This window comes from Crocuta crocuta, unplaced genomic scaffold (genome assembly GCF_008692635.1).
Source record: "Crocuta crocuta isolate KB4526 unplaced genomic scaffold, BGI_CrCroc_1.0 scaffold77, whole genome shotgun sequence".
Classification (NCBI taxonomy): Eukaryota; Metazoa; Chordata; class Mammalia; order Carnivora; family Hyaenidae; genus Crocuta; species Crocuta crocuta.
Window position 1 is genome coordinate 2,622,046 of NW_027532172.1, and position 17,718 is coordinate 2,639,763.

At 46.8% G+C, this 17,718-nt stretch overlaps 1 protein-coding gene across 4 annotated transcripts in view; it reads left to right on the forward strand.

Moving 5' to 3' along the window:
* Positions 1-17,718, forward strand: part of GATAD2A (GATA zinc finger domain containing 2A) — a 60,199-nt gene that overhangs the window by 18,716 nt on the left and 23,765 nt on the right. For 2 of the 4 annotated variants that reach the window (XM_077776963.1, XM_077776962.1), the window contains exon 3: positions 4,956-5,219. In XM_077776963.1, the coding sequence (XP_077633089.1) occupies positions 4,956-5,219 (264 nt within the window). Of the gene's footprint in view, positions 1-4,950; positions 5,220-17,718 lie in introns of all 4 variants that reach the window. The other 2 variants (XM_077776964.1, XM_077776965.1) reach the window with 1 other exon arrangement.

The following is a 17,718-nucleotide window of genomic DNA, read 5'->3' on the forward strand; positions in this document are numbered from 1 at the left end:
CGCCTCATCCCCACCCCTCCATGTTCCTGAGGACAGTCCACACTTAGTACCCTCTTTTCCTCCAGCTCCTCACACTCATTCTTCTCTAGGCTCTGGAAAGAGCACCCCACTTTTCTCAGGCCTGAAACAGGAGTATTATTGGCACTATTCCTGCTGGCATGTTAGCAAAAGAGTAATCTAAAATAGCATTTCCTAGTACAGATAATGAGAATGCTTCAGGGTTATGGCTCCATGACTTGTGTTCGTTTACTTTTTTTGAGTTTAGTAATTTTTTTTTATGATAAAAGATACATTTACTGGTATTACATGATCAACTTGTGCCGGGTGCTTTCTGTTGGTTTCCTGAGCATTGTTTAAAAATTCTGGTTCCTGCAACATTCACCTCTTTGGAGTTGTTTTAGAACACATTTTTCAGGAGCACCTGAGTGGCTCAGTCGGTTAGGCTTCTGACTTCGGCTCAGGTCATGATCTCATGGTTTATGGGCTAGAGCCCCATGTCAGGCTCTGTGCTGACAGCTAGCTCAGAGCCTGGAGCCTGTTTCAGATTCTGTATCTCTCTCTCTCTCTGACCCTCCCCTGCTCATGCTGTCTCTGTCTCTGTCTCTCTCTCTCTTTCTCCTCTCTTTCTTTCTCAGAAATAAATTTAAAAAAAACATTAAAAACAATTTTTAGAACACGTTTTCCACCTAAGTTTCTCAGATCAGTTAGACAGTGGTATTTTACTAAAATAAAGTTTCTTTTGGTAGGGGAATTTACAATTTGCATTGACTCAAAGCCCCAGTCCACATTCCACCTGTAGTTTGGTTGCCCCTTCGTCCTGAGGTTGATCTGTGCTGGAACCTCCCTTGTTGGGGCAAGGAAGATCTGGGTTGCATCCTGCCACCTCTGTGGCCGCTCAGCCCTGTATGAGGATGCATTAGAGCAGGCTCTGGGTTACTTGCTTGTGTTTGTGAGAGTGAGAAGAAAGGCCTGAGGCCACCTGGGCTCCCGCCCTGCTTCCTGGGTAGCAGCCTGTGCCTCAGATAGCCTTGCAGTCCTGGGAGCCTCATCCTTAGAGTGGGCTTGCTGCTGTCAGGGTTTGTGACTGCCTGCAGGCAGCAGCTGGGACAGGGTCCTACTCCAGGAAGAGGGGGCTGCTTTTTGTGGGCTGGCAGTTCTGGAATGGACCTGTGGTAGAACCCTCACTGGCTAGGGATTTTGAAGCAGATTCTAATTTGCCATCACAGTAATCCAGTCTTATCTGCTTTTTTTTTTTTTTAATGTTTATCTTAGAGAACTTGTGCGCGCGCACACACGCGAGTGCAGGGGAGGGGCAGAGAGAGGGGGGCAGAGGATCCTAAGTGGGCTCTGTGCTGACAGCAGCAAGCCCAGTGTGGGGCTCAAACTCACGAACTGTGAGATCATGATCTGAGCTGAAGTCAGATGCTCAATGGACTAAGCCACCCAGGAGCCCCTTTACCTGCTCTTTAGAAAGTATTCTGAGGTAACTCCTCGCTGCTTTTTTGCAGAAATTGTAGGTCATGCTTCATTCCTCAAGGCTGGTTTCTTCCCTATAGCTTTGTCCCTGATCATGGGTTTGTATCTGCAGGGTGGTGGACACTAGCCCTAATGTGCTAGGGCACTGGTCCTTCCTGCTGAGAGGAGAGAGGAGCCATTCTATTCTTTATTAGCACCTGTCCTTCCCAGGAGCAAATGCCTCATGTAGCCTCTAAGGCAACCATCTTACTGTGGAGTAGGCCCTACCCAAGATGGAGGGGGTGGGGGGTGAGAGATACAGGGAGCAGGTGGTGCAGAGCTGGAGGCACACTCTGCCATGGTCAGCCCTGCCCCTTCCAGCTGTGCTGGTCCTTTCTGTGGTGGGGGAAGGATGTAGCCAGCCACTGCTCCTGAGAATGCCCTGCTGGAGCCGGAAGGGCAGGGCATGTGTGCACTGCCAGGCTGGCCATTGGTTCTGGGTCCAGGGTTGGCAGATTTCCAGCTCCTCAGCCTCAGAGTGAGCTACCTTGACACTGCACACAGAACATAAACAAGGCTGTGTTCTGGACCCTCTGCTGGGGACTCTGATCAGCTACCTGAACTAGGATGTTGCTAGGCCCTGGGGCCCAGAGTGGTCACTGGAGTTAGAAGAGGAGCAGCCCTGTGTGGGTGTGAGGCTCTGCCCTGGCCCCTTGTGATTGCTTGTTTTTTGTTTTTTTGTTTTGTTTTGTTTTTTAATTTTTTTTTAATGTTTTATTTATTTCTAGGAGAGAGAGAGACAGCGTGAGCAGGGGAGGGTCAGAGAGAGAGGGAGTCACAGACTCTGAAACAGGCTCCAGGCTCTGAGCTGGCAGTCAGCACAGAGCCCGACGCGGGGCTCAAACCCATGAACCGCGAGATCATGACCTAAGCGAAAGTCGGACACTTAACCGACTGAGCCACCCAGGCGCCCCTGTGATTGCTTGTTTTAAACCAGTGGCAATGAAGTGAGGTCACTTGGGCACTACTTTGTCAGTCTGGTGACCTGGCACACAGTGAACTGGTTGTTGGTCCCCATCCCCCCAGTCTGTGTGTGGGTATTTGAGAGGAAGGACTTCATGCAGGGTCTGGGTTTGGATGACTTTCCTGGATTGGAGCCTGGAGCTTATAAGGCCAAAGACTGCACTTGGGTGGGTGTGGCAGGCTGGAACAGTGGCAGAGTGGAGAAGCATGGAGGAGTTTAAGTACAGGATTGGTGAGGGACATCCTCCTCCACCTCAGTCCCCATTCTTCCCGGGTGTGCACCGGGCCAGACTGGGAGCTTCTCCCTTTCTTTTGACTCTAGTGGGGGCCCTCTTTGCTTCTTTTCTGGTGTTGTCCTTTCTCCTTTTTTATTCTGATAGGCTCCTCTCTTGCTCTGGGCACACAGCTACCTGCTGTCCAAGGCAGCTACTGAAATTGTTCCTCTTGTCCAATTTCCCAAATGTTTAAGGAGCTCCTGTTTTAGGCAGTCCTCAAAGGAAAGATGCCCATGCCTCCCACAGTGAGAGAGCAGAGCGTGACTGACACTCAGGGAAGTGCCTTATCTGCAATCTCACAGAGGACTGATAGATTCAGTGAGCAGGCTGACAGAGTTTGTTGTCAGGGCATATCAAAGAAGGACAGAAGCCATAGAGCTTTAGGCTAAGAGGGACATGGGGGCATCCCTTGCTTTTCTCTGGGGCAGTTAGGAGACCATGTCTATGCAGAGAGTGGGAGGAGGAGATGGGGGGATGTTTGGGAGGCGACTAGGACTGAGCAGTTGGTACAGGGTGGGCCTCAGGCATAGGCTAGGATGCCAGGAGGGGTTGGGGGCAGATGGAAATCTTGTCAATAGCCCATGCCCTTGGGCTTCAGAGTTCTCCAGCCCACCTTCTATCAACATGAGTGGGGAACAGTCTGGGGGTGACATAACCACAAGGAGACTTGCTCATTTTGACCCTTTTGGACTGCCTGTAGGAGCAGATATTTGAGTGCCCTGGCCAGGCCACACTGGCCCCAACACATGTGGATATGGGCCACTCTTCCTCCTGAGCCAGGAGCATGAAGCAGCAGTCAGTTTCTTTCCTTTAACTCTTAAGTCCGCCGAAGAGACCACTGAGGCCTGGTCCTGCACTGCTGCTCATTTGAGAAATTGGCTCCTTAAGAAGGTTGTGAGTGAGTCATCTTAGGAGTGCATCCCATATATGATGATGTGGCCCCTAGTCTCCCAGAAGGTGGTCTCCAGGACAGGCCTCTCAAGGTATTCGGTGGTGAGGAAACTGATGTGCCAGATACCCTGCCTGTGTGGACACAGAGCCAGGAGGCCTTCATTGTAGGCACACCACAGGTATGAACTGAGATTCTAGAGGGGCTCCTAGTGTGTTCCTCTGTGGACGCTGTGTTGGTAGATGTAGACACTTAACTTTTCTGTGTAGAACTGGCACTTTAGGAATCCTCCTAGAGCCTGGCAGCTAAATTCTTTTTTGTCTTTCATAAACTCTGGCTTGGCTTTTTAGACCTGACTCTTGCAGTCTTATTTCCCATGTCCTGCCTTGTTGGGACGTCAAGGCTGGAGTGGCTCCTTTAAGAGTGAGCGCCTGTGTCCCAGACTGTTGTGGAATGCCAGCAGCCTCCCTGCAGACAGACATCATTGCTCTGTCCTCCGTCCTGTCTCTGTGAGGGTTAACAACACTTCAGCTTGTTGTCTGGAACCGGTTCAGACTGGTTTTCTGGAAAGTGCTTTGTCTCTCAGACTGAATCCTGGGAAGGGTCATGTGGAGCCCAGTGATGTCATGGGATCAAAAACTGACTCAGCTGTTTTTTTTCTTCTTTTCTTTCTTTAAATCAAGATATGTGTGTGCTGCAGGTACAGGGTGCTGGCACAGTGACGGGCCAGCTCTCACCCCACTCAAAGTTTACCTTGCTGGCAGTCAAAGGGTTAAAGGTGACCACCACTTCTCACTCCCCTGAGGTGAGCAGGGAGTAAGGAGGCCACCCCTCACTAAAAGGGGAGAAGAATGGTCAACCCGAGTCAGTGCAGTGCGGTGCTGGACCTGGGCAGTGACTGTGCTCCTGGTACAGCGGTGTCTCCCCTTCCCGGATTTCAGAAATCTCCAATCCAGGGCAGGTACTCAGAATCCCATAGGCAGGGAGTTCAGATCTAGAACAGTTTTCCTCTCTTTGTTTTTGAATTTAGAGCACAGAGAATTCCTCTTCTAATAAGCAGCCACTTTCCATTGTTTCTGTCCAGGTCGTTGTAGTTCTCAGCTCCCCAGATGTTCTGTGGATCCTGCCCAGCCTTCCCCAGTCAGTTAAGAAAGGTCCTGGGCACACTTTGTGAGGCCTGCACTTGTTGATACTTATGCCATCATCATGGGGCAAGGAAGACTCTTCAAGCTGACACACTGAAAAGTTTCTAAGAAGGTAGCAACTTGGTTGTGCCAAGTTTAAATGTCATGTTTTCTCCTTCCAAAGTTCAGAATGACTGAAGAAGCATGCCGAACACGGAGTCAGAAACGAGCGCTTGAACGGGACCCAGCAGAGGATGATGTGGAAAGCAAGAAAATAAAAATGGAGAGAGGATTGTTGTCTTCAGATTTAAACACTGACGGAGACATGAGAGTGACGCCTGAGCCAGGAGCAGGCCCAGCCCAAGGGTTGCTGAGGGGGGCAGAGGTGACAGCCATGGGCAGAGGCGAAGGGCAGGCGGGCGACGGGCCCGTGGACATGCGTACCTCATACAGGTGAGCAGGAGGGACCTGGAACCAGGTCTTGTGTGTGTGAGAAGGTGGTGGGGAGATGGGGGTGAGGCTGCCCCTCAGGCCTGAGGAAGCAGCCTTTGGTGAGTTACAGGTTCTAGGCCTAGCATTGCTGTGCTGTCCTGGACAAGGGACCTCCTCACTGGGGCCTGGACATCAATAGCAAGGGGTGTGGGTCTCACAGAAGGAAGGAGTAGCATCCTCCATTGGCTGCCCTGCAAGGCAGTGAGTCTTCACTAAACTGATACTATTTGTCTCTTTGGCTGGTGCTTTTGGCTTGTAGAAAAAGTTGGGAGTTATTCATTTCAGTATATCTCCCTGCTTTACAGATCTGGGGTTCAGGAAGTCAGGGATTCTACACTTGTGTCGGGGTCACTGAGCTGTGGGCAGAGTCTGGAGTCCAGCTCAGAGATGCCTCTCGTGCGTGCCACCACTCCTCTTAGGCAGCATGTTGTGAAGGAGGAGATCACTATTCAAGTCTGTGGTGTGGTCTGTTGATTTTTCTTTAGTCAGTACTGATTACATCAAAAAGTATTCTGATCCTCAGTTTTGTGAGGTTCTTAAGGGACAAATTTGAAATAATTAAGACCCAATGTAAACCACCACCTCCTCATTTTTTTCACTCAGAAACATTCTTTTTGTGAAGAGAAGTCTGGGCCTAGCTTCTGCTGTTACCACTCCCCTTGGAACTATGGGAACCATTTTCTCCAGAATGTTCACACTTAGATGTCCTATGAGCCACAGTGGGTGTGTTGGTATGGCCACGGTCTCCTGGCCATCCCTCACCAACCCCTTAATCCTCCCCTGCAGACTCCCTTCCATGTCTGTTTGCCCAGAGTTGGGGTGAGGGTGGCAGGTGCAGAGCCAAGGAAGCTGGGAGTGCTTTGCCTTCCCATGAGTGTTGATTAACCTCATACAGGGACTCTACCCTGTAGTCTTCATGTTAAAGTCATTTCGGATCTCAGACGCTGGAATCCTAAGAACTTCCGAGATCATCTGGCCTGGCATTTCTCAGCTTTTACAATTTTTACCTCATTGAGATAAATGGGAAAATCCAACCTCTTCTGCTGGGTAAGCATCTTAGTTTGAGGGGGGGTATGCTTTGTGTTTCTACTACCCCAAAAGGCCTTTTTCTGTCTGGCTCTGCTTTTTGCTGTTCTTGTCCCAGAGGCCTCTTTTAAAGTTCCAGAAATAAAACTGTAAGTCTAGTTCTCCTTTCTCTTCCTCTAACTTGGTCCTCAATAGTGTCTCAGGTACTATATCACGTAGTTGAGGAGAGAGAGCCCATGTTTGTGAAGATCTGCTGAATGTTTCTTGCTTGTTTTTTTTAAATTAAAAAAAATTTTTTTAATGTTTATTTATTTTTGAGAGACATAGCATGGGCAGGGGAACAGCAAAGAGAGGGAGACACAGAATTCGAAGCAGGCTCCAGGCTCTGAGCGTCAGCACAGAGCCCGATGCTGGGCTCAAACTCATAAGCTGTGAGTTCATGACCTGAGCCAAAGTCAGACACTCAACCAATGGAGTCACCCAGGAGACCCATTTTTAATTTTTTTTTAACGTTTATTTTTGAGAGAGAGAGTGAGAGCATACGAGTAGGGGAGGGACAGAGAGACAAAGGGAGACACAGAATCTGAAGCAGGCTCCAGGTTCCAACCTCGAGATCATGATGATCTGAGCTGAAGTCGGACGCGTAACCAGCTGAGCCAGCCAGGCACCCCGGGTGCTGGACGTTTCTTGAGATCCTGGGCTCCTAATGTATATCTTCTCATGTAATCACCTTGCTTCCCTGCAGGGCAACGCAGTGGATTGTGAGGGAGAGGTTACCAGATCTTTCTGTTGTTACAGCCTGTGGGGCTACATTTGGCCTCTGGGCCTCTTGCTTCCAGACTTCCCCACTATGCCTGTTGGCTTCCAACCCAAGGTCACTTAGACCACATTTTCTGAAGTTGATGGTGAATGATATCATTATAACACATAAAGGATGCAAGGGAGCAGGGATCAGAGATTAACTCAGGTACTCAGGGCATTGGTGATCGGTCCTTCAGGACTAGAGACACTTCAGGGAACTTAGGAAGCAGTGTGAGAATGTGGACAGAGTTTGCCTTTGGTGGCCAACAGGCAGGGTTGGGGGTTGCATCATACTCCCTGGCTGATCTTGAGCAGATGATCTTAGTTTTTTGTTTTTTTTTCCTGAGAGAGAGACCTGGGGTGAGCAATGGAGGGTCAGAAAAAGAGGGAGATACAGAATCTGAAACAGGCTCCAGTCTCTGAGCTAGCTGTCAGCCCAGAGCCCAAGGTGGGGCTCAAACCCACAAACCGTGAGATCATGACCTGAGCTAAAGTCGGACGCTTAACCGACTGAGCCACCCAGGCGCCCCTTGAGCAGAAGATCTTAGTCTTTGTTTCTTCATTAGTAAAATGGGTGATAATCTCTGGCTTGCAGGTTGATGGGTGACAGACATGTACTCAGAATTTGTCCTAGGGTGGAGAGGAAGTGTTGGTGAAAACTGCCCTTCAGTCTTTGCTCAAATAAGATGTCCATATGTAGAGCTAGTATCTCCCCAAGTTCCCATGTAGAATGTTCTGTTTAATTCATTGGAGAAGTCCAGTTGTGAGTTTTGACAAAAATCACAGGATCAAGTCTACCACAGAGGCTGTCTAAACTGTAATCTGTTCTGGAGTGTGGCCCCAGTTTCTGTAAGGAACAGGCAGTCTTTGGATCCTCGTTGAGACCATCTGGCTCAAGAACATTCCTTTAAGGATCTTCCTATGGCACGATGTGCTTGTTCTTGCTTCCCAGGTTAGTGTGAGGTCCCTTGTTGGACAGATCAAAAGGCAACATGGCTGTATCTGGCCATAGATTAGGTTAGCTGAAGCTCTTTGGCTTCAAGTTCACTGAATCTTGTAAGACTAACATGCCAGTTTTATTTTTATGTATTCATTTACTTTAAATGTATATTTATTTTTGAGAGAGAGAGGGAGAGAATGCATGCGTCCATGGGAGAGGCAGAGACAGGGAGGGGGATAGAGAATCCCAAGCAGGTTTAGCACAGCCTATTGCAGGGCTCAAATGCACGAACCGTAAGATCATGACCTGAGCTGAAACTGAGTCTGATGCTTAACTGACTGAGCCATCCAGACGTCTCTAACATGCCAATTTTAGATTGTTGTGCTGAGAGAATTTCATTTTTGTTTTTTAATTGAGGTGTAGTACACATACTGAAAAGTACAGATGGGTGCCAGTTTTCACAAACTGAACACATACTTGTAACTAGAATCAAGAAACAGAACCTTGAGGCCCCCGTTAGCCCACTATTGTCACTACCCTCTGAGGATAACCAGTTTCTTCTAACAGCATAGATCATTTTTTTCCGTTTTTGTACTTTAAATAAATGGAATTGTGCAGTCTGTACCCTTTGCTTCCTTTCATTCAATATAATGTTTGTGAGATTTACCCATGTTGTTGAGTTGAGCAGTAGTTAATTCATTTTCACTATTGTATAGTATTCTGTGTCTAGAATTTCTGTTTGGCTCTGTTTCAGAACTGCCTCATTTTCTTTGATGCTGTCTTATGACTCAAATTGGGCTTGTTGAAAGCTAGAGGGAATTTTTGGTGACTCTAGGAGAGAGAATTTCCTTTAAGGCAGTGGCTGGTGAATTGAAATCACCAGGATAAAACTTTTTTTTTTTTTTTAACTACATTGGGGTAATACGTAGCATACATAGGCAGACAAGGGGTAAAGTCAATTCTTTCCCTGTCTACAGTTCCCCTGTCTATCTCTTAACGGTTTTTCTGACTTAGGCTTCCAATTTATGTATTTAAAAAAAGTTGTGTGTGTGTGTTTTTTAATGTTTATTTTTGAGAGAAAGAGCATGAAGTGGGGGAGAGGCAGAAAGAGAGGGAGACACAAAATCCAAAGCAGGCTCCAGGCTCTGAGCTGTCAGCACAGAGCCCAACGCAGGGCTCAAACTCACAAACCATGAGATCATGACCTGAGCTAAAGTCAGACGCTTAACCAACTGAGCCACCCAGGTGCCCCTTACCTTTTTTAAAATGAGAGAGAGAGAGAGAGCGCGCGAGAGAGCGCGTGTGTGCAAGAGTGCGTGCGCCAACAGGGAAGGGGCAGAGCAAAACTCCCTCAGAAATGAAAGCAAAAAAGACATTTTCAGATAAAGGCCGAGAGAATCCATCATGGGCAGACCAGCCAATTCTTCAGGCTGAAAGAAAACATGTTGGTATCTTAGGTTCCCAGGAAGAAATAAAGAACATTGGAAATGGTGAATACACAGTCTAATATAAAAGACTTTATTCTCATTTTTCTTAAAACACGTAACATTATGTAAAGCATTAACTGTAACTAACACTGGTCAGCATAGACAAAAATACCATTTCAGCTCTCTGGAAATTGACCAAAGACATACAAAAATCTGCTTATAATGTTTATAGGTCTGTCAGACAATGATAGTACAAAATAGGAGGAATGAAATGGAGCTCTGTTTGGGTTAAGTTTCTGCATTTTACCAGAGTTGAGGTGGTATTAATCTGAAGTAAGCGATGGCAAATCAATAAAATTATTGTAATAATCTAGAGCAACTATTAAGAAAATAGCTTTAAAATATGATTTTAAAAATCAACAGAAGAATTTAATGGTACACTAAGAAATGTTTAACACCAAAGGAGACCATCACCAAGCAACAGAGGAACATAAAAGAATGAATGTGTGTAGAATACAAATAGCATAGTGATACCTATAAACTCCGTCATATCAGTTATTGTGTTAAATGTGAGTGGTCTAGGGGTGCTTGGGTGGCTCAGTCAGTTAAGTATCTGACTCTTAATTTCAGCTCAGGTCATGATCTCATAGTTGTGAGAGAGAGCCCTGCATCACCCTGTGTTGGGATCTGTGCTGGATGTGGAGCCTATTTAAGATTCTCTGTCTCTCACTGTACCTCCTGTCCTTTCACCTGCACTTGCTCCCTCTCAAAAAAATGTGAGTGGTCTAAACACCCCAATTATAAAGGCAGAGATTGTGAGACTGGATAAAAAAAGCAAGATCCGGCTTAATTATATATTGTCTATAAGAGACATCCCTTAGATTTAAGGATGATGAGAAAAGCCATACCGTAAATAACCATAGGAAAGCTAGAGTGACTGTATCCATGTCAGATAAAATTGACTTTAAGACAAAAAATATTACTATAGCCAGAGGGTGGCATTTTATTTTTTATTTTTTTAATATTTTTTTTATTTCTAGGAGAGAGAGAGAGAGAGAGACAGTGTGAGCAGGGGAGGGTCAGAGAGAGAGGGAGTCACAGACTGAAACAGGCTCCAGGCTCTGAGCTGGCAGTCAGCACATAGCCCGACGCGGGGCTCGAACCCACGAACCGCGAGATCATGACCTGAGTGAAAGTTGGATGCTTAACCGACTAAGCCACCCAGGTGCCCCGAGGGTGGCATTTTATAACAATATATCAGGGAGACATAACAGTCATAAATGTATATGCACCTAACAACAACCCCAAAATACCTGAGGAATAAACAGCTAGGATTGAGAGTAGAAATAGAGACAATTTATCAATTATAGTTAATTAAGTACTCTACTCAATAATTGTAAAGCTACTGAACAGAAACTTGGTAAGATTCTATAAGCCTCCAAGAGCATTGTTGACTCATTTGGTCTAATAGGAATCTATAGAACACCTGGTGACTACAGAAAATAGAATATATCTTTTTACATTCTCATGGAACATTCTCCAGGGTAGGTCAGATGCCGGGCCATAGAACAAGTCTCCAGGATGGTGGTGGTTGTTGTTTTCTCTTGTTTTTGTTTCTTTGTTGTTTTTATAAAGAAACAATAACAGGTGTTGGTGAGGATGTGGAGAAAGTGGAACTCTCATACTTTGCTGGGAGGAACATAAAATGCATTACAGTTTGGCAGTTTATTATAAAGTTAGACATGAACTTTCAACCTGACCCAGCATTCTATCCAAGGAAGGTACTCAAGAGAAATGAACACATGTGTCCACAGGGGCGCCTGAGTGGCTCAGTCGGTTAAGCCTCCGACTTCGGCTCAGGTCACGATCTCCCAGTGTGTGGGTTCGAGCCCCGTGTCGGGCTCTGTGCTGACTGCTCAGAGCCTGGAGCCTGCTTCAGATTGTGTGTCCCACTCTCTCTCTGACCCTCCCCTGTTCACGCGGTCTCTCTCTCTCTCTCGGAAATAAATAAAACGTTTAAAAAAAAATTAAAAAAAAAGAAAGAAAACGTGTCCACACAAAGACAGGTACATGGATGTTCATAAAATGATTCATAATAACCAAAAAATGGAAACAATCCAGATAGCCAAGGTTAAATAAAACGTTGTATCCATGCAGTGGATTACTATTTAGCAGTAGAAGAATGAACTAGATTTATGCTGCCATGTGGATAAACCTCAGACTCACTATGCTGGTGGGAAGACAATAGATCCAGAGACTGCTTGGTATAGAATTTCATCTACAGGGAATGTCCAAAACAAACTTACTTACTGTAGAGACTGTGATCAGTGGTTGCCTAAGGGCAGGGGTGGGTCCAGTGATTAACATCTCATAGGCAAAAGGGAACTTTTTGGGGGTGGTGTAAAGTATTATAAAACTAAAATTGGATTTTGGTAATGGTTGCACATTAAGTTTATTAAAAATCATTGAATTGTACTACAGTGAACATGGTATGTAAATTAGATCTCAATGTGGACATTTTATTATTTTTTTAATTTGGGATAAAATAGTCTTAAAATTTTTTTTAATGTTTTATTTCTGAGAGAGAGAGAAGCAGCATGAGCAGGGGAAGGTTAGAGAGAGAGAGGGAGACACAGAAGCAGGCTCCAGGCTCTGAGCTAGCTGTCAGCACAGAGCCCGATGCGGGGCTCGAACCCACAAACCGTGAGATCATGACCTGAGCCGAAGTTGGACGCCCAGCCGACTAAGTCACCCAGGCGCCCCTGAATATGGACATTTAAAAAAATTAATGACGTTAAAATAGTTTGGTTTCTGTTCTGGCATCCGTAAACGTGCTCATAGGAAAACAGAAATCCACAGAAGTGGAAGTTTAGCCTGCTGGTCTTGTGAGACCAATCCAAAGGTCATGGGCACATGCCTACCCTCCCCCTCGCTCACCCCAAGTCAGGACTATTGAGGGAGGCTATAGCTGGGGCAGGCAGTAGAAGCTATGTTGGGTTCTCTGTTTTGTTTCTGTGATAAGTAGATTTTACTCCTGTACTTTGCTATAGAGAATCTCTGTCACAGATTTTTGATCTTTAGAAATAATCTGGGCCACACATAGATGAGAACTTTTTTCCCCCCCTCATTTTGGGTGGAGCAGCATTTAGTCCTCTTCTCTAGATGTTCTGCACCTGAAAAGTAAGGAGTAGGTGTCTTGTTGCTCTGGGCCTTGTGGGATGGAAGCTCCGTAAACCCCCATGCTTTACTGAAAATGTGTTTATATATGCCTTTTTCTGAGACATCAGCTCTCCCTGGATTGTTAACATGCCAGGGCCAGGCTTACTCTGACAGGCACTGTGGTGGTCCCTGAGGGTAGAAATGATTGGACAGGATCTGACTACAGCTGCTTTCTGATTTGTTGTTATATGAGAGAATGTGCAGAGGTCTTGGGGAGAAAGACTAGTAGTTACAGAGTATGGCTCATTGGGGATGGAAGTCAGTGGGCATCAAAGCAGATTATCTCTACTTCATTTTACCTGGGAGGAAACATGGCTGAGTCCCACAGTGGGGTAGGGGCAGATTAGTAGGCCAGTTTCCACTTCTCAGTAGCCTGCTACATGGCCCTCAGTGGATGTGGATCAGATGTTCTGAAGACTTCCTGTCAGGTTCTGTTGGGGTGTGTGGCTTTTGGGTAGCTGCATGTCTCCCTTCTCTCTCCCCTTCCCTCTTTGCATCATGCATCTGACCCATAGGATGGGGCTTCATTCAAACCAAGGACTTGCCCTGTGCTCTGGGTTGAAGGGGCTCCTATCTGGCAATGAAGGGCCCTTGGCCTGTGGGGACTGGCAGTAGCATCAGAAGTGTTAGAGCTGTACCTGACTTTTGTTTTCTGCCTTTCTGCCTCTCTGGTCATGCACTTGTGAACTTGAGGAGACTAAAAATGCATAAAAGTGCCGTTTTACTAAGCCTGCAAAGCAGGACTCTTTTGTTAAAGCTGGTATTCTTGATGACAGAATCCCTGCCCCGTCTTTCTTTAAAGACTGGCATTCACCAGGGAGGTGACACATGTGTAAATAAACTAGTCCCCTCTTTTGTGCCTAGGGATGTCACTACTCATCATTTGGTATTGAAACAGGGCTTGGGTGTTCTTCAGTGGTGTTGTGAGAGGGCACAATCATCTACACTCACGTTAACACCTGAGTTCTCTTCCAAAGTGAAAATGAATCTGAAAGTAACATGATAGTGCAGCAGCAGCCGCCTGTTGTCTACAATGTGGGATCATGTGGACAGGCTTGTTCTGTTCAATGTAGGAATGGAACCTGCAGGAAATGGTGTGTTCCTTTTCCAAGATGACTCCCTAGGTCATAGGTAGAGTTCTTGTTGTTCAGGTGGATGCGACAGGTGGATGCGCTTTGCCAGCAGCCTCTTGGGAGAGGAAAGATTAAACACTTGGATTGCCTGCTCTGTGAGGAGGTAAAGCACAATGAGCCTCTCCTGGTATATTTTTCACCTGTGTGGCCCAAAGCCTTATCAGGATACAGAACCCAGTCATCAACATGAAATATTCCCTAGTCATCACCGTAAGAAGGAACCATAATTCCTCCTTGACTGGGTGTACACTAATCTTGCCCCTTCTCAGAAATGGATTCTAGAAACAGAATCATGCATGTGCTCAATGGGGTCTGTCTTCTCTCCATGTGCTTTCGGATTTATCCGTGTGGTACCAGTATTTTGCTGAGTGCCTCCTGTGTGGGTATCCAGTGGATATACAACAGTGTATGTATCCACTCATTGTCCGTAGACACCTGGCAGTCTTCAGTTTGGGGCTGGTGTGAGTATAGCTGCTATGATTATTCCTACAGGTCTTCACATGGGCATCAATCCACATTTCTCTTGCTAAATACTTAGGGGTTGAATTGCAGGGTCACAGAATAGGTGCATGTTAAATTGTTCTTTTAAAACAACAACAACAACAACAAAAGGGGTGCCTGGGTGGCTCAGTCGGTTAAGCCTCCGACTTTAGCCCAGGTCATGATCTCACATTCGTGGGTTTGAGCCCCGCGTTGGGCTCTGTGCTGTCAGCTAGCTCAGAGCCTAGAGCCTGGAGCCTGCTTCTGATTCTGTGTCTCCCTCTTTCTGACCCTCCCTTGCTCATGCTGTCTCTCTTTCTCTCTCAGAAATAAAACATTTAAAAAATTAAAAACAAACACAAAATAACAACAACAAAAAACCTTCCATCCAGGCCTTTCCCCAAAAATGTCTGGGCTGTTTTGCTCTCACAGGTATGGGTATTCAGCTGCTTCATTCTCAGTTTGGTGTTGTCATTCTTTACAGTTTTAGCCATGGGGTCTATAAAGAGGTCTGGGTCCAGGTCCTAGCCTGCTTGTGTGACTTCCACCTTTACCCCATGATGATAGAATGGCGATTGTTGCCACATGGGCTGTGTGGGGATAGAAAGGGAGTTCTCACCAGCTATGTACTGATCTGAGCCCCCCATCTACTCTCTTCTCAGGACCATGCCCCATCACAGCTACACCTGGTCTGGCCAGCTGTCTGCTGGAATGTGCAACTTTGAGTGAGTTGGGTGAATGTGACACAGCTGTGGGTGTGATGACTTGGGCTCTTGCACAGCCTGGGCAGGTGTGGTTGTGACCCTCACTCTGGCTCTCTGACAGCCTTCCTCATAGGGAATGGCTGCCTCTCCCTCCCCATTTGTGTGAGAGCTTTGAAAGTCTCTCAGCCATCACTTCTCCTGAGTCTGGGGGCTCCTGCACTCTTCTGGAAGGCTCTCTGGAGCCCAGCCCCTCCCTAGCACCTGTTGTGGGCTGGCTGCTGCCTTTCACTGTCTAATTTTCTGTACTACTGGGTGACTTCTAGGAGGGCCTGGGCAGTCTCAAGGAGCAGCTCCATCAACTCAAAACTAGAACTCTCCATAGCCTGCTTGCTTTTCTTAGTTTGTTTAGTGCATGGGAACTGAGAGATGTTCCTTTGGAAATCTGTTTCTGGTTACATGCTTCCTTCCCTGTCTTAGCTGTGTCCTCTCTTAATCTCCTCATTCTCTGCCTTATCCTTTCCCTCTAGGCTCTTCATCCCACCCAATTCTGTCTTTCCACATGCTTTTATTCTGGACCATATCTTATCCCAGGTTTGAAATTATTGAAATTTGAGGGGTTCACCTGAACTTCTAAAAATCATTAGGTAATGCTGGGATATCAGAGTGACAGACTCTGGATGTCCTGTTTCTAACTCACAAAGAGACTTAGGTCACACGGTGCCTAGTGTAAGCAAGCCTGATGATAGGTCAGGAGCCACCTACCCATTGCCTTCACAATACCTTTCTCTAGTCGTAAAGGCCACTGCGTACACTCAGTGAGGTAAACGCCTATCAAGACTTCTTTAGTAATCAGGGACTCTTAACATATGTGAGTTCAGCAGATTTGTAGATTAAGCAGGCCATTTTATTTTGAAATTATTTGGCTTAATTCTGCAGTTGAGGTTTCTGATATCTCTTCAGCATATATTCCTGTTACTACTTTGTCACACTCTTGATTCTGTAACTAGTGCCTTGGCTGCTGTAGTAGGTCATTTAAATGTTTTGCCTGAGCGGATATGTGAGGTCTCTTAACAGCCTTCCACTATGCCAGTTACAACTGCTTTCGTATGCTTTGTTTTATATCTTGCAACCATTTTTGTGTTGTACTGAGAACTGTTTGTACCAGAACCATAACAAACTTGGATGGTGGGGGTGGCAAGCACACTGGCCTGAGGGGTCCTGTCCTGTCCCTTGCAGCCACCTAGCCTGGTGAAACAACAGGATGAAAGGGGCCCTGTGTAGAACAGGTAGAAAGAGGAGTGAATGCCTGCCTGGGACCTCTCAAGGGCCTGTGTGACTCCAGGTGGGGCAACCAGGAGTCGCACCTTGAGAAGACTTTTCTCAGCAGAAAGTGCCTGGAGGAAAAGGAGAGCTGGCCCAGTGATAAGAGATTCCAGGGTGGGTTTTCTTTCTGTCAAAGAGATGAGCACGCGAATTATAATTTGTGAGCTGGAGGGGAGTAGCATGTGGTGGAAAAAGAAAATTGGTGTCCAGCAGCCTCATTCCATTCACATCTCCATGTGGCTCAGGACCATTCAGTCTACCCTGGTGAAGCTCATTGTCTCCTCTGATGTGAGTCTGGTCGTTCTTATGCCTTGGAAGCTCCCAGTGTGGTCTAGTAAGGTGTGTCACAGTGCTGACAGGAAGAAGCCTTGGGCCTTACAGGTGTCCAAGAATGAGGGAAAGGAGGGCAGGGGAATGGTCACAGACTCCTGTGGGAAGAAGGTGGTGACACAGTGGCCAGGCAGGGTCAGTTGCTTTCAGAGACACTGAAGTGGCCAAAGCAGCCTAGTTGTCAGTGAGAGAGACCTGCCTGGGGGTGGGATGGGAGAGGACGTAGGGACTGTCTGAAGAGTGAAGATGGGAGACATACCAGACATTACTAATACCCTTCCTTGGGTCTCAAGCCATAAGACTGCTTATTTTTAGAGCTTAAATCTTAAAAATAGTCCTGATGTAAATAACCACATTTGAAAAGCTTTATTCGGGTCTTAGTTGGAACTAAGACCTGGTGACATGCAGAGTTCCTCGGTGCAGGGCTTTGATAGCATTCAGAAGCAACTTTAACATAACCACACTCTCTAAAGAGAACAAGTCCAGGTACCCAGCCTTTCCTCCTTCAGGAGAACTTGCAGTGTCCATGGGCAGTATAGGAAAGAGTGATCTGGATAGCACGTTTTATGGAGCTCACAGACCAGAAATTGGGGCTTCAGGTCCCTGGAGGCACTGGGTTTGGTGAGAGGGCCCAAGAAAGCCCATGGTGGTAGTAGGAGCAGGGCCAGGTTGTTGGGTGCAAAGGACAGGCCACGGGGCACCCTCTGGAGGGGAAAGAGTTGATGTGCTCTGGCCCTGGGTGACACCCTGAAGCTCTAGGACACCTGAATGTGACAGTGCTGGTAGACATGTCTGGAAGAGGGAGGGAGATGCCTTTAACTGGAGAACAAGTATATGGGGAATGGGGTATGAGATGGGACACCACCCTTAGTGCCCTGGCATTAGGAGCCTGGGGCACCTGACTGACTTCCAAGGGAAGTCTGTGCTTGGTCTCCCCATCTGCATATGCAGGGTGTCTAGGCTGCCCTGGACGGTACCAAGTTCACTGTGAGTTGGGTAACTGCAGAGCCTGTACAGTTGCCACTTTTCTCCCTCCCTCCCTCCCTTCCTTCCTTTCTCTCTCTCTCCCCCTCCCCC